Raw genomic sequence first — 16,050 nt, forward strand, 5'->3', positions numbered from 1 at the left:
TGGAGTTATATATAAAAATATCATTGCTCTTTCCAGCTTTATAATGGCAGTGAATGGTGGTCCTGATTTTGAAGTCCAAAAAAGTGCATCCATCCATCATAAAAGTAGTCCATACGGCTCCAGGGGTTAATGAAGGCCTTCTGAAGCAAAGCCATGGGTTTTTGTAAGGAAAATATCCATCTTTAAATCTTTAAAAACTAAAATAGCTAGCTTCTGGCAGATCGCCGTACGCATTAATTTAAGGCAAGAGTAACCCCTGTTTTAAATATTCATAATTTTCTTGAACAAAAACAACATGGCTTTGCTTCAGAGGGCCTTTTTTTTAAACCCCTGGAGACCTATGAATTACTTTTATGATGGATGGATGCACTTTTTTGGACTTCAAAATCGCGTCCTCCATTTACTGCCATTATAAAGCTTGGAAGAGCCAGGATATTTTTAGTATAACTCTGATTGTGTTCGTCTAAAAGAAGAAAGTCACATATACCTAGGATGGCTTGAGGGCAAGTAAATCATGGGGTGATTTTCATTTTTGGGTGAACTATCTCTTTAAGACACACAGAGCCGTGTAATAAGAGCTGAGACCCATCAATGATCACAGTGAAACTTGCTCAAAAGAGAGTTCCGCCTATTGTATTGAACTGGACATCTATATCATACGTTTGGGTGATATTCATTATCATTTCTGCATTTCAAATAGGACAGTGAGCAGACAGAACATCTCCATTGATCAACTAAAGTGCTAAAATAGCTACTGCACATTTACTGGAGATCTGCAATGACAATCAATTCTCAGCTATTAATAATATTTGCTAAAGTGTCCTTCAGAGAATGACCTTCATCAGTTCAGATGCTCTGGTTCAGTGCCAGTGGTTTTATCACGACACGCCACCCGCAGGAAAGATCAGGGCTATCAGTTTATGAGCAAATCATTGGGCCTCTAACAACACGTCATTATTAGGTTATTAGCATTACGGTCAAACAATTGATATTATTTTAATTGGTGATTTAACCTTGTAATGACACTCCAACTTTATGTCTGTAGTGCCATTTTATGCATTCTGAAATAACAGGATTATATTTCTGCAAACCTGTTCTTAATGCATAGAGTAGGAGATCACATTCTGCCAGTGTTAATCTCTCAAACTTTGACGGGCTCAGGGATCAGTCCAACAAGCAACAGCTTCCGACCGTCAGATAGTTTAGGTGACCGAGAGATGCATGTGTTTAACAGCATGTTTAACAAGTGCTGGTGTAATCACATGAATTAACTGAGTCTGACTCTGTAGTGAAATGTGTCGAGGATCAGTGTCTATAATGACGTGAGCGCAGTGACGTCTGCATGTGCATGTCCTTGTGTCATAATGATGACCAACCATAAGTGTCTGTATATAGAGATGTACATCACTATATACGTGTGATAAACCATCCATATATCTCTTAATGATTTCTAAAAGCATTAAATGATGCATTGTCATGGTGGGTTTAAAGTCAAACAGAATAGGTTTGAATCATTTCTGCTGTCAAATATGTATCTGTGTATGTGTGTAATGTACCATGCAATATATACATGCTGAGAAGACTTCAGGTATATGGTGTTTTTGGAGGTGTTTGAGCTGGAGCTGATCTGCGTGTTTGTGTGCAGTCAGTCAGAGTTGACATCACCGCTCAACTGTTTTTTGTTTGTTTGTGTTTTGCTTTCTTTTCATCACCTTGTCTGCCTTGGCAGAACATCTTGGGATTGAATTTATGGGTATGAATCGTTCTTTCCTCCTAGTTTGCAGATTCGTAGGTCTAGAAGCTTGAGCCTGTTTCCTTCAACTTCAGCTGGTTTCCTTTTGCTCATGAAGGGATCAAACAGCCATAACAGATGATTGGAGATTGACATCATTATTCTTTATTATATTAATTTGCTTAGAGCCACTCTGCAGGTTTCTAGGGTTTTAGACAAGAAAGTGGATATCCACTCCGAAGCATGTGACGTGCGGGGGGGCATTAGCCTGCATGCTAGGAAGGATGTTGTTAATAATTCATCAAGACCTCTGATATCTTCCATTCAAGGCAGATATGAAAAGCTCTCTCACACACACTCACACTCACACACACACAGAGAGAGAGAGAGAGAGACAGCTAAATTTCACACACAGTTCAGCGGTGCAGGAGAGAAGCCGTACTGCAGTAGTTATGCTGTGTTTAGATCCCTTCAGCTTTGCTTTGCCCTCCATTCATGCATCCCTCTATCTTCAGCATGACATCTCATTCCTCACTTTCTTCTTGGTTTTCTCCCCCTTTTCTACTTCTCATCAGTGTTTTATCAATGTCTGTACATAGTGATTGCCGTTGTGTTGTGTGCATCAAGAATGTGTTTGCTATACCCTAAAAACCCGATTCAAGATAGAAGTTTCTAAATCAAACGAGTGGCAGCGTTTGCTCACAGGCTTCAATGCGCTTTGTGTGACGGGAACCTACAGTATTCTGTGCCTTTAAGACCCCATGAAGAAACTGAAAATTTTAAAGCAGATAAAAAAAATATTGATGACATCATCGTGCACTCAGGGGCGTACACAGTTTTGTGTCCAGTCAAAATTGATTAGCTGTGTTTAATTAGGGTTGGTGCTAAAACCCGCAGCGAAGTGGCCCCCAGGATCAGGACTGGACACCCCTGCCCTAATAACACCATGACTAAACAAAAACAAAAGGGGGGGAAAAGCTGTGGTTGCCAGAATTGGTAAAGAGAAAGCTACAAGATTACCCAAAATGCATCACATGTAGCTTTTCCACAAGCTGATGTAAATAAAGGAAGGTGCACAGTCATACACACAAATACAACACCATCATGACACTAAAATGATGCAATAAACATTTAACGACATAAGATAACATAACATAACATAAAACCCTAATGTACATAACTGATGAGAATAAAATAAGACAAAATGGCAATGATAACAGTATTTTACTGTAAAATTACATGAAATGTCACAGTTTTTCATGTCATGTAAACTAAAGGGGAGGAGCCCTTTTCTGTCCCACTCAAGCTTCCTTCAAATTGCGCATCAACAAAGGAAAGAAAAATATGCTCGTCAAACATTTTCATGGGGTCTTTAGCATGAAATAACAGACACATTTCCCAGCCAAATAGTTTGTGAGTCTGTGAGTTTGTGCTGCTACCAGTTCATGACTTTTTATTAAAGCCTTTAGCATTCCATATCTATTGACCATTCACAAAAATATACATACAAATAGTTGCTGAAGGCTTCAATAAATTCAGTCTGTCACTGTTGTGATCTAAACCTCATAATGAAATGAGTGAAATGCATGAGTGTTGAGTGTTGCAGGCATCCCAGAGGCCTCAGGCCCGGCCGGGATTGCATTTCATGTCATTTGTGACGACATGATGATTTTCTGAACTGACCTTGAATTAGCCTGTCCTGTTGTCCCTCCCCTCTCAGCAAAACTACATCCTGAGATCAATAAACCCTGTCTAATTAAAGCATCAGCGGCACGGGAAACATACATGTGTGCTAGCTTATGTTCTTACTTGGAAATCTGTTGAAATTACATTGTTATTATAAAATAATGATTCCAAGTAAGAATATGACTGAGATGTAATGTGTGTGTGTGTGTGTGTTCAAGCTTGAAAAGCAGTCTGTCCTCTCTTCCAGAAGCTGAGGAGCTCTATCAGAAACGCGTTTTGACTATAACAGGCATCTGCATCGCTGTTCTGGTTGTTGGCATCATGTGTGTGGTGGCTTACTGCAAAACAAAGTAATTCACTTTTTGAAATGTCTGTTTGTACTAAGTTACTTTGTACACTTAGTTTGTACTAATTTTTTACTCAAAAACTAAAATGAGCCATATTAATTATTGATTCGATATCTGATCTCCTAAAGTCTAAGAGCTGTTCTTTTTCCTTTTTACATTTTTTTGCGCGCGTAGAAAACAGAGGAAAAAGCTGCATGACCGCTTGCGGCAAAGTTTGCGAGAGCGAAACGCTGCGGCCAAAGGCGCTCAGCCGCCCCAGCCTCCACCCGAACACCTGCAGCTGGTCAATGTGAGTGTGGTCACTGCATCTCAAACATCACGCTGACATGATAAAACCATGCTGCATCTACACCAGAGGCCAAGATTTTAAAATCCTGTGCACTGCAGTTTGAAACATTGGTTAAAAACACAGCGCCCCCTTTTTTGGGATTATAGATAATTCATTCTCAGAAAAATGGTGCCATTTATGTTAATGCCGTCAGTATTAAAGGAGTAGTTCACTTCAGAATTAAAATTTTCTGATAATTTACTCTCTCCCACGTCACCCAAGATGTTCATGTCTTTCTTTCTTCAGTCAAAAAGAAATGAAGGTTTTTGAGGAAAACATTCCAGGATTGTTCTCCATATAGTGACTTCAATGGGGGACTTGAAGGTCAGAATGTGAGTTTCAGTGCAGCTTCAAAGTCTCGACACGATCCAGCCGAGGAATAAGAGTCTTATCTAGACAAACCAGCGGACATTTTCTAAACAAAATAAACATTTATATATACTTTTTAACCACAAATGCTCGTCTTGCACTCGCTGTGATGCGTCACACATTACGTAATCACGTTGAAAGGTTCAAAGGTAGGCGGAAGAACCGACCTAGTGTTTACAAAGCGAACGTGCAAAGACTTGAGTCAAACACCATTTACAAAAATAAAATAAAAATAAAATGTAAAACAACAATGTCGGATGATTTTGAAGTTGGAGGAGAAAATGAGATGGAGTTTTTCGCCCTACATTTTTTAACCGGAACACGTGTGACCTTTCAATGTGATCACAGCTAGTGCAAGACCAGCATTTGTGGTTAAAAAGTATATAAATGTAAAAATGTCCGCTGGTTTGTCTAGATAAGACTCTTATTCCTCGGCTGGATCGTGTCGAGACTTTGAAGCTGCACTGAAACTCACATCTGGACCTTCGACCCGTTGGACCCCATTGAAGTCACTATATGGAGAAACATCCTGGAATGTTTTCCTCAAAAACCTTCAGATCTTACTGACTGAAGAAAGAAAGACATGAACATCTTGGGTGACGTGGGAGAGAGTAAATTATCAGGAAATCTTAATTCTGAAGTGAACTAATCCTTTAAGATTAGTGGTCAACAAGTATTGTACCAATCGACTAAAAGCTAATTTACAATAAAGGGCTTTTTTAATATGTGTTTAAACAGTTAAAGTTGATCAAGTGTACAGTATCATACACTTCAAGAAAAACAGTGATAGACCAATCAACTTTTGTTTGATTTCAGCATTACATGCCGAAAAATCCCGTCCCTCCTCACGTTCATGTGACCGACAGAGAAGCGGAAACATCTCTGTCCGCCACCGAGTTCACGTCATCAACACATGTGTCCAGCGCCGTCACTCGCTCCTCCAGCCTGAGGTACACTACAGTCCCATAATCACACATCACACACACACACACACACACACACACACGATAGAGAAACTGTCCAAATGAAATTGATTGAGTCAAATCAAGTCATATTTATTTGTATAGCGCTTTTCTCAGTACATATTGTTTGAAAGCAGCTTTGCAGGAAGTTATATTGTTATATTATAGTTATACTGATAACTGATAGTCATATTAGAGTGCAACAACAAAGCTTCCTGACATAAAAGGCCCATTGATTCAGTATTTCACAGACCATCCATTAGCTCCTGAGGTTGAGGACATCTATGGAAGCCACAAGTTAAAAAAAGAAGTGACTTTCTGTTCAAGTACCACACTACCCATAAAATAATAATAATAAATTGCCAGCTAGTGAAAACTATATAACTTTAAACAGTGCCTGTTAAATATCTAGCTAGCTAACTAAGTAATGTTAGTTAGTATTGGATGTTGGATGACCACAGAGGTGTTTTCAAATGTGACATTAAACCTCAGACTGACTTGATTATGTCTTTAATTCAACGTAAATCAAGGTTTGCGTTCTCGAGCCCCAGGCACTGTTGTTGTGTGGATGAGCGGCCGGAGCGCATTAAGGGTTTTCTGTTAGAACGGTGTCGTGTTAAAGGAGCTAATACTATCTATTAGTGATCTCCGATCATTAATAACTAATGATCTTTGCAATGGAAGTGAATCAATCAAAACTAACTTTAGCTGGACAATAACTTTATTCTAGAGCTGCTGTAAAGCCAAACAATCTCTGTTACTTTAATTTCCCGTTATCTCTGTAAAGCTGCTTTGAAACAATCTCTATTGTTAAAAGCGCTTTATAAATGAAGGTGGCTTGACTTGACTTTAATATATATTGCTTTATGGAATGAGAAAGTTAATTAATTCCCTCATAAGTACAAATTCTACCTTTGTCATTTTTCGATTTTCAAGCATCATAGAACTGGTTAGAAAATTTTTCATTCAATGTTTTTGTTTTGTTTTTCAAAGAAAGCTTTGAAATATTCTATGGCATAGCATATCATTTTATAATTTTCACTGATAAACATTCATAAGAACACGTGCCTAGATGATGTGAATGATGAGCGTGTTCGCCTTTGGTCTCTCACAGCTGGAGTAATGGGAAAGCAGACAGTGTGGTTTCTGACGCTCATGCAGTCCTGGTGAAGTCCTCGCAGGAGAGCAGCCGGCACGGGACGCCCGGTCCCAGAGGGCGTCTGAACGCCACCGGAGGCGTCCATCAGCTCAACGATTACCTGACGAGCTGCGGAGACACCCAGGCGTCCTGCAGAGACTCCCCCTACAGCGACAGGTACAACCCCTTCAGCCCTAGGTAGAGCTCTGCACGCCAGGGGCGGGTAATTCACATCGCCCCATGTTTTTCAATCGGCTTCATTTGGAAGAAAATGAATTGACGGGTCCCTGTACGGGCACTATAAACACCCATGACTGTGAAGATTGTAAGATAAAGACATGAACACGCCAAAGCAAATGGAGCACTGCATTGCAACACGCTACAATGAACGCTTCAATGCAATGAAATGTTTAGCTCCGCTCCCACAGGATTCTCGCCCACTTTTATGTCATATTTCCTCCTGCTTCTGCCTGTAACTCTGCCCGTAAACGCCCGCAGGTAGAGGTGTGAGCAGATTTACTGCCCATTTCTCGTGAAATTCTGTCTGGCTCTGCTGCAATAGTCTATTTTATACAGTTCTCCCAAACACACAATGCTTCAGATCTTGCTTTGTTGCATTTGTCAGAGCAGGCAAAAGAAAGATGCTTTGCCTTTTAACCTCGCACCTGCTAACCGTTTATTGATAACACTAATAACATTCTGTGCCATACAAACATAAAATACTGAACATTTAAGTAACTTTTATTTTATCTTTAGATATTTTATATTTTTATATTTTGTAGGATCCCCTGAATCACTTCTTTCTCCCACTTCAAAATCTTCCCTCCCCCATTCAGCAATTCAGGTTTTGTCCCACTGCAGACCTGTAGCCCTTCCATACTTCACTTGTTTGTGTTCATCTCACGGACAGTGCATGTGACCGAATGTTTGTCACCAAGTCCTCTTATGACTGTGCATTGTCTGATTGCAGCCTGTTTTTGTACATATGAATTTGTGGCGCGTCCATCCACGCTCACCGTCACTGAGGCATACTTTAAAAGGCTTGTGCTCTTAACTGTGCACAAAACGGAGCAGAACATGAGAAACTAAGTAGACTCTGAAGGGATAGTTCACCCAAAAATGAAAATTCTACAACAACATTTATTTATAAAGCACATTTAAACACAATATAGATTGATCCAAAGTGCTGTACATAGTGCAAAGCAGGTCTACACTATACAAAAAAAAAAAAAAAAAAACAATTACAGGTTTCCAAAAGCTAAAGAATAAAAATGCGTTTTAAGAGTAGATTTAAAAATGTCCAATGACGGAGCAGACCTCACATGATAAAGGAGACCATTCCAAAGCTTGGGCCCAGCCACAGAAAAGGCCCAATCACCTTTTGATTTGTAGCGACACATTTAAGAGGAAGTGATTGGAAGATCTAAGTGCCCTAGCAGGACAGTATGGCACAATAAGATCACTAATGCACCTTGGTGCACGGCCAGACAACGCCTCATATACAAACATAAGGATCTTAAAATCAACTCTGAATTTAATGGGAAGCCAGTGAAGGGATGCTAAAACAGGGGAAATATGATCCCTCTTTTTAGTCAAAAGTCTTGCAGACACATTTTGAACAACTTGCAATCGAGATAGTGAAGATTGAGGGAGATCAGAATAAAGAGAGTTGCAATAATCTAATCGTGATGTTACAAGTGCATGAATCGCAACTTCTAAATCTTTGCTTGAAAGAAGGTTCTTCAACTTTGGGTTTCACTTTATTTTGATGGTCCCTTTAACACATTCTGTTGACTATAAGCAACGTTGCACCTACATGTCTACTAACTCTCATTAGAGTGTTAGTTAAGTATTAATAGACTGGTAGGGTTAGGGTTAGATTAAGTTGACATGTAGTTGCAAAATTACTTATAGTCAGTAGAGTGTCTGTTGGAGGACCATCACAATAAAGCGTTTGCAGATATTAAGCAGACAGTCTACTAATACTCCAGTGAAAGTTAGTTGACATATAGTTGCAAAGTTACTTATAGTCAACAGCACGTTCAAAAGGGACCATCAAAATAAAGTGTTACCCAACTTTGCAATAGATCTTAAATGGAAAAAGCTTCCTCTAATAACCGCACTAATTTGTTCATCAAAAAATAGTGAAGAGTCAAAGATCACTCTAAGGTTTTGATTTGTCTGTGTACATTTGTTGAGAGAGGACCTAACTGGGCTTCCAGAGCAGGAGAGGAACTTGCAGGACAACCCAGAATTAAAACCTCTGTTTTATCCTCATTTAACTGCAGAAAATGTATATCATTTACACATTCCAATAACACATCAAATGGAGCAGTGGTGTCAAGCCTTACTGGAAGGTAAAGCTGAGAATCATCTGCATAACAGTGATATGAAATGTTGTACTTGTTGAAATGTTGAAATGTTGTACTGTTGGGCCAAGGGCAGCATATAAAGGGAAAACAATAAAGGTCCCAAAATAGATCCCTGGGGCACACCAAACAAAACAGGCGCAGATGACGAGGAACAATTTCCTAAATTTACAGAAAAAGTCCTCTTTTCGAGGTAGGAAGCAAACCATTGTAATACAGTGCCCTTGACACCTACCATATATTCTAGCCGTTCAAGAAGAATGTTGTGGTCAATGGTATCAAATGCAGCGCTCAGGTCCAACAAAACCCGCACACCACCAGAGCCTGAATCCAGAGCAAACAAGATATCATTTGTAACCCTCAACAGAGCTGACTCAGTGCTATGCAATGATCTAAAGCCAGATTGGAACATGTCCAAAATATTAAAAGAATCCAAATAAGACTGGAGCTGTGAGAAAACTACTTTCTCTAAAAGTTTAGAGATTAAAGGCAGTTTAGAGATTGGTCGATAGTTACTGCACATTTCTGGATCAAGCTGAGGTTTTTTCAACATAGGTTGCACAATTGCATGTTTAAAACTAGCGGGTTTAGAAGAGAGTCATTCGTGTCAAACAGGACTTTTGGTCACTTCGCGTTGTCAGAAATTAATTGAGAAAAGAAATTAGATTTTGCCTTCTTTACTGCCGTTTGATAGTTGAACAGACTTGATTTTCTGAAATTCTGTCTTCATTTACTCACCCTCAAGTTGTTCCAAACCTGTATGAGTTTCTGTCTTCTGATGAACACAAAAGAAGACATTCTAAAGAATGTCAGTAACCAGACAGTTGATGGACCCCATTGACTTCCATAGTATTTTTTTCCCATAGTATGGAAGTCAATGGGGTCCATCAACTGTCTGGTTACTGACATTCTTTAGAATGTCTTCTTTTGTGTTCATCAGAAGACAGAAACTCATACAGGTTTGGAACAACTCGAGGGCGAGTCCCTTTAAGTCTTAGTAATGTTAGCTATCTTTGTTTCAAAAGAGCAGCTGTTATTGAACCACTATACATTATGAGTGGCTTGTAGCTTGGTACAGTTTCACAGCAGCTTCTCCTACACAACTGCTGTGTCTCATTTCGAAGGCTGCGCCCTCCTTAGGCCACATACGTCAACTAGGATGCCTCATTTCAGGAAAGTATGCATTACATTCCAAACTCAGAAAAGAAATCTCTAGAGGACGAGCCTTTGAAGCGAGACACAGCGCAGTATCTGCTGATGGAGAGGCAGTAGTTATGACATGTGCTGTAAAGCGAGTGTGTGTGTGTGTTCCTCCACAGGTATGTTTCGGCTATAACTACCCCGGCCCGTGTGTCCCCCGTGGGTCTCCTCTCTCCAGCAACGCCCTCCGAGACGTCGGCTCCTCTCTCCAGCCTGGCGACCCCTGTCCCGTCCAGTCCCTCGGGAGAGGAGGAGCGCCCCCTGCTGTTCCTGCGGGACAAACCCAGCGCACACCAGAGCCAGACGGGCCAGAACCTGCGCCACTCGGCCCACTATAACCACGGGCTGGATCTGCCCAGTCCTGTGCACACGGAGGAGCAGGAGAGTTTGTCACAGCGGTTCACAAGCACAGGTGGCCCGTCCTCCCCGTCCCAGAGCCCCGGGACCAGGACTCAGACGGCACCCGAGCCCGAACCCAGCGGCAGTCCCTCAGAGAGCAGCGGCTCAGAGAGCGAGACCGAGGACGAGGACACGCCGTTTCTCGGCTCCCAGAACCCTGTGGTGTCCGGCGGGCTGGTTCTGGACGGGCTGGAGGGCAGCAGAACTAACCCTAACCCTGCGCTGCTCCTCTCGCCCAAACACGACCTGCAGAGCAGACTCACGGCCCGCATGGCCAAACAAGACCCCATCGCCGTGTGAGACATGCAAAGAAGAAGAAAATCACCACTAAACCTTTATTTTCTATAATTAAGTATTGCGAAAAGAAAAACTTCAACTTTTATTTTAGTGATGTTAGTGAAACAAAGACTTTTATAATGTGTGCAACGTGTTTGTGAAAAAAAAGTGCCATTCACATGCTGAGGTCACAGTATTTCAATGGCAGAAAAAATATAATCAACGGTGCCTTTTAATTTCAGTTGGGAAAAAGAAGAACTGCATTATGACACTGGGCCATATATTCACGACTCGGCGGCAACAAAACACATTCTCTGTGACTGAAAGAAAAGAAAAAAAAAAATCCACCAGCACTCCATGTCTGAGTTCTTGCTATCCGATTAAAGTGTGTAAAAGTGCATCATGGTCTCTTCAGTCCTGATCTTGGTCCGTTTTGTACGTCTCTGTTATTTAACACGGCTGATTCAGATCAGCAGCTCCATGACCTGAACTGTGTCAGATGAGAGAGACGTCCAGAGCGGGCTTGAAAACCTGATTTAACCTGACTTGTTTTATTTACATTGATACTTATTTCTGCATTTTGATTTAAAATATCAATGCGAGGCTGCTGCAAACTGCAAACAAGACAATTCAAAAGCTATAGAATTAAGAAAAAAATGCAAAAAAATATTCACAGGAAGCAAATCATGTACGATCGGCTATTAATCAAACATAATCATTCAATATTACGGTTGTCATGTACAGCAGACATTAGTTCTATGAGACTTTAGATTTGATTACTGATTCACGACTGAATATATGGCTCACTTTGTCCATCATGCTCATTGGCTTCTCTAACAATGCATTGTGGGAAAGTTATAGCACCACTTTTATGATACTGACACCGACATTTTTATTCCTATATTTTATTTTATTAGTTACTGTCCAGATCACTTTTTTACATTTGTCCATTGCTATCCATGTAGAACGTTACATTATATTCAAAGTGTTCCTTTAAGTCTCATCATGTTTATGTGTATATGTGTGATCATTTAAAGAACAAATCACCTGTTGTACAGTATTTTGTTATGTTTGCGTCACCAGATTAATACAGTAACTTATGTATTCACAAGGTTTTACTGAAAATAGCCTCTAATAGTCTATCCAGCTTGCTGAACAGAAGAACTGGTCACACAGACAACACTTTTAACCTAGAGCTCACTATCAAGCTTGTGTGAAGGCCTTTTCCCCTACGCTTCCTCTTCCATCAAATGTGGCCCATTTTATTGTATTTATTTTCTTTATTTATTTGTTATTTATTTATTTATTATCTGGGCCTTATGGAATCTAGCATCTATAAATCTATATTTTAATAGCATTGACAATAGGAGATATTTGCAATCTTTGGGTACATCAACAAAACCTTATTTTTAATGTGTTTTTCTCCTCATCACTCCATAATATATTTGTGTGTTGTTTTGCCATTTAGGCCTAGACTCTGTTATTCAACATTCTGTCATTCAAACTCATTCAGAAAAAAACAACAACAAAAAAACAATAAATGTTCACCATGACAAATATCCATGAAACTGATTGTACAATAAAAATGAGCTGAACTGCTTCTGGGACACTTGAGAACAGCCTTTTTTCTGTTGCTTCTAACGCAAGCCTTTATGTAACTCTTCCGACCATTTTGAGCTGTTTGATGTTGGATGTGACACAGATGGCGGCTTTAAAGGTGATCTTTGATCTTCCATCATCGTACATATTTTTGTTTTCCGAAATGGCTGTTCATTTACTTTTTGGATGAAATTAGACGTGTGATCTCTAAACGATCAGCGTTCCAGCATAGCAGATTTTGGCTTATTGGTTGATTGCCAATGAAGATAAATGAAGAACAGATGCTCTCCACAGAGACAAATAAAGTGTTTCTGAACGCTGCATGAGGACAAACACAGGCATGCCTGGCACAACACATGCAAAACAAGCACGGTCAAACATGACCACCAAAATGTTCAGTTTCATTTGCTCTTGTGTGAACAACTCTATAAAATGTCTGGCCGCTATGTATGATAGCTTTATGTGTTGGGTCTCCTTATTTATTGCAATGCAATGTCTTATTCTCCGAACAAATTCTCCAAACTATTCTCAAAGCAGGTAAAGCTGTTAGCATTTGATGGAAATCTTAACTCCTTAAGACATTTGATTAGCTTTTCCTCTGCATGGATGTATCTGGTACCTGTATGGCCGAATGAAGTTTGGATTATACTGGAGCAGGTATCAGTTCTGCTAGTGACAATTTTAGGGGTTTTCTTTAAACTCATTACTTTAAATTTTAATCTCAGATGATGCCGTTCAAAACTTATTTAAAGTTATTCTGATGTACCATACTGTCAGGAAGTGAAGACATCTTCACAATGCCTCGGCATATTGACATAAAGTTTGGTACGTGTCATCACAATACCCTCAAATTTGGTGACAACGCCACCTATTGGTAATATGAAGACTAGGAACTGGAGCAAAATCATAGTGTTTCCCAGCCGTGTTCCTGGAGGCACACCATGGCTGTGTCTGAAATCGCCCCTACACCCTTAAACAGGGCAATGTTTGAGGGGACAGACATTTGTCGTGATGTCTGAAACCATAGTGGATATTATCTAGTGCACTCATTCAATCCCACAATGCACCACAATAACGAGTGTACAACTGATGTACACTCAACGGCTAGATAATACCCACAATGCACTGTAAGAGTGCATTGTGATGCGCAGCTGAATCATCCATCCATCCGTTTTCCAATCCGCTGGTCCAATGTGGGTACAATGTAATATCATACAGGAATAAAGCATAGGCTACTCCTTTTTAATTGTTTAATTAAGATTTATAAATGCTAGTTTCCGTGACCGTAAATCCTTTCATTACTACTGGAGCTACCAATGTGCTAAGTGTCATGTGATTATCAAACAGCACAAACTAAAAGCAGCAGCTCTTCCGGCACTCATGAATTCACTCACTCAGTCAAGTGGACTATATTAGTGGAGTAATGTAGGGAACAGTGAATGAGGGCGGTTTCAAACACAGTCCAGCAGTGCTCAAACTCTTCCTAATCAAACACACCTGAATCCACTCATCAGCTCATTAGCAGAGACTTCAAGACCAGAAGTATATGAGTCAGATAAGGGAGACATCCAAAAGTGCAGTGTTGGTGCCTCAGGGAACAGGGCTGGGAAACACTGGCGGAGATGTACGTTTCAGTTAGTCTCTAATACTAATACAGATGGATAGCACTACATTAATGTGCTTGGGCTCACCATCTAAAGGTAGGAACTGTATAGATTTCAATCATTCGCACAAGTACGATTAAAATGTCTTATTTCCAAGCAAATGCCTACATAGTTGTAGAGCACAGATAACTGCCCAGCTTACAAATTTAGGTTATATAAACGTTGAGGGAACAGTGTTTTGAAATGTTCCTAAAATGTTCTTGTGGTGATTAGAATGATATTTACTTACCAGACCATTTCTTAAATCATTCTACTAACTGTATTTTCACCCAAATGTAACATTACTTGAACTAAGAATGTTAAAAAGTTTTTTTAAATGTTTTAAAGCTACACTGTGTGAGATTTTCTCCCAGCTAGCGGTGAAATTGTATAGGACTACCAACTGAATATTACTTTCTAGCCCCTCCCAATCCAAGGGCGTTTTAACTCCTATGGTGGCCGTATTATTATGGGGGCTCTCCTTCGCATTCGTCACGGTGCCACTGAGTAAAAGCGCGAAAGCCGAAGTTTGAATTTCCAGGTATGTCCCTCTTTGGCTAATGTATTTTCAAAACGGAGGAGAAACATGGCTGCCGCTGTTCGAGCGACTCGCTCATATGTATTCTGAATGGCGGATTCTTCGCTTACAAGAATAATTGATTAGTTGGTGGAAGTAATTACACATGAATGAGGACATATAATTTTGAAAGAACAAAGTGTTTTTTGCCAAGAATCAACTTTAAAAATTACACAGTGTAGCTTTAAGAACATTTTTTTCCTTGGTTTTCCAAAATCCTCAAAAATTCCCCCGGGAGCATCCATGCTTCTACTCTTCTATCATTCTCCACACCAGCCATGCTCTCTTGACCTCTGCTGCATGTCTCTGAACCGTGGCGGAGGCTGGAGGACCTGAAGGAAACCCACACTGACACACAGAGGATCTAACTAACTGCTAACTGATGGCTCAGCTGGGACTCGAACCTGTCAGGTGACAGTGATACCCACTGCTTCCCTGTTTATATGTTTATATGGATTCAAGTGATAAAAATAGATAAGATGTAAGCAATTCCTTTCTTACAGCCACGGGAATGTATTTCAAATTAACATAATTTGAAAGTATCAAAACTGTATTAACATTAAGGGCCCTATTTTAACGATCTAAGCTCATGGTCTAAAGCGCACGGCACAAGTTCACTTAGGTCGGTCCGAATCCACTTTTGCTAGTTTAACGACGGGAAAAATGGTCAGCGCTCCCGGCGCATGGTCTAAAAGGGTCGTCCCTGTTCTCTTAAAGCAGGGCTCAGTAGTTTCGGCATTTCTTCGCTGTATTCTCGCTTTTTGCTCGCAGGTTTCTCTCTAGAGCTCCCCCTACAGCTTCGGAATAGATATTTGACAACACTGTTGTAAAAACTCGTTGGCGATTCTCAGACACCAGAGGCTAGTAGATCAACGACATCAAAGCAGATGGGACATTCTTTAAAACGTCTTCTTCATTCGGGTTCGAACAGCGTGAGGGAGCGCAATAATGACAGCATTTTAGCAAATTTATTTTGGCCGTAAAGCAATTGTTTACATCGCGAGACCTGATATCACGCGATACTTCCTGACGCCTATACTTGGAATGTTGCAAGTGCGGATTTTCCGCTCACGGGCACCAGGGGGGTGCGAAACGACCACCATTCAACCCGAAATAAGTAATATAACCATTCCAATGACTCCGAAGCTGTTCAGTTAAGGTAAAAAAGTTACTTAGATCACCTTTAATGAGTAATGGGTGTGTTTTGGGCATAACGTGAAATAAACCAATCAGTGTCTCATCTCCCTTCCCTTTAAAAGCCATGTACTCGCGCCATGGCGGATTCGCTATTTACATGGAGGAGTTTGATAGTGGAAAGACTGAATGCTTCTCCAGAGCGCAAACGTGTGTGTGTGTGTGTGTGTGTGTGAGGTTAAAGCACAAGTCGGATTCCACCATATCTTTATGTACACAATATTAATCTCT

The 16,050-nt window shown here is 40.4% G+C and overlaps 1 protein-coding gene across 9 annotated transcripts in view; it reads left to right on the forward strand.

Moving 5' to 3' along the window:
• Positions 1-12,413, forward strand: part of nrg1 (neuregulin 1) — an 84,300-nt gene extending 71,887 nt beyond the window's left edge. For 4 of the 9 annotated variants that reach the window (XM_084103594.1, XM_084103600.1, XM_084103601.1 and 1 more), the window contains 6 exons: positions 1,730-1,753; positions 3,666-3,768; positions 3,940-4,054; positions 5,279-5,412; positions 6,539-6,739; positions 10,251-12,413. In XM_084103594.1, coding sequence (XP_083959720.1) covers positions 1,730-1,753; positions 3,666-3,768; positions 3,940-4,054; positions 5,279-5,412; positions 6,539-6,739; positions 10,251-10,830 — 1,157 coding nt within the window. In that variant the 3' untranslated portion in view covers positions 10,831-12,413. The remainder of the gene's footprint in view (positions 1-1,729; positions 1,754-3,665; positions 3,769-3,939; positions 4,055-5,278; positions 5,413-6,538; positions 6,740-10,250) is intronic. The other 5 variants (XM_084103596.1, XM_084103597.1, XM_084103602.1 and 2 more) reach the window with 2 other exon arrangements.
• The last annotated feature ends 3,637 nt before the right edge of the window (positions 12,414-16,050 follow it).

This window comes from Abramis brama, assembly GCF_963993115.1.
Source record: "Abramis brama genome assembly, chromosome: 25".
Taxonomy (NCBI): Eukaryota; Metazoa; Chordata; class Actinopteri; order Cypriniformes; family Leuciscidae; genus Abramis; species Abramis brama.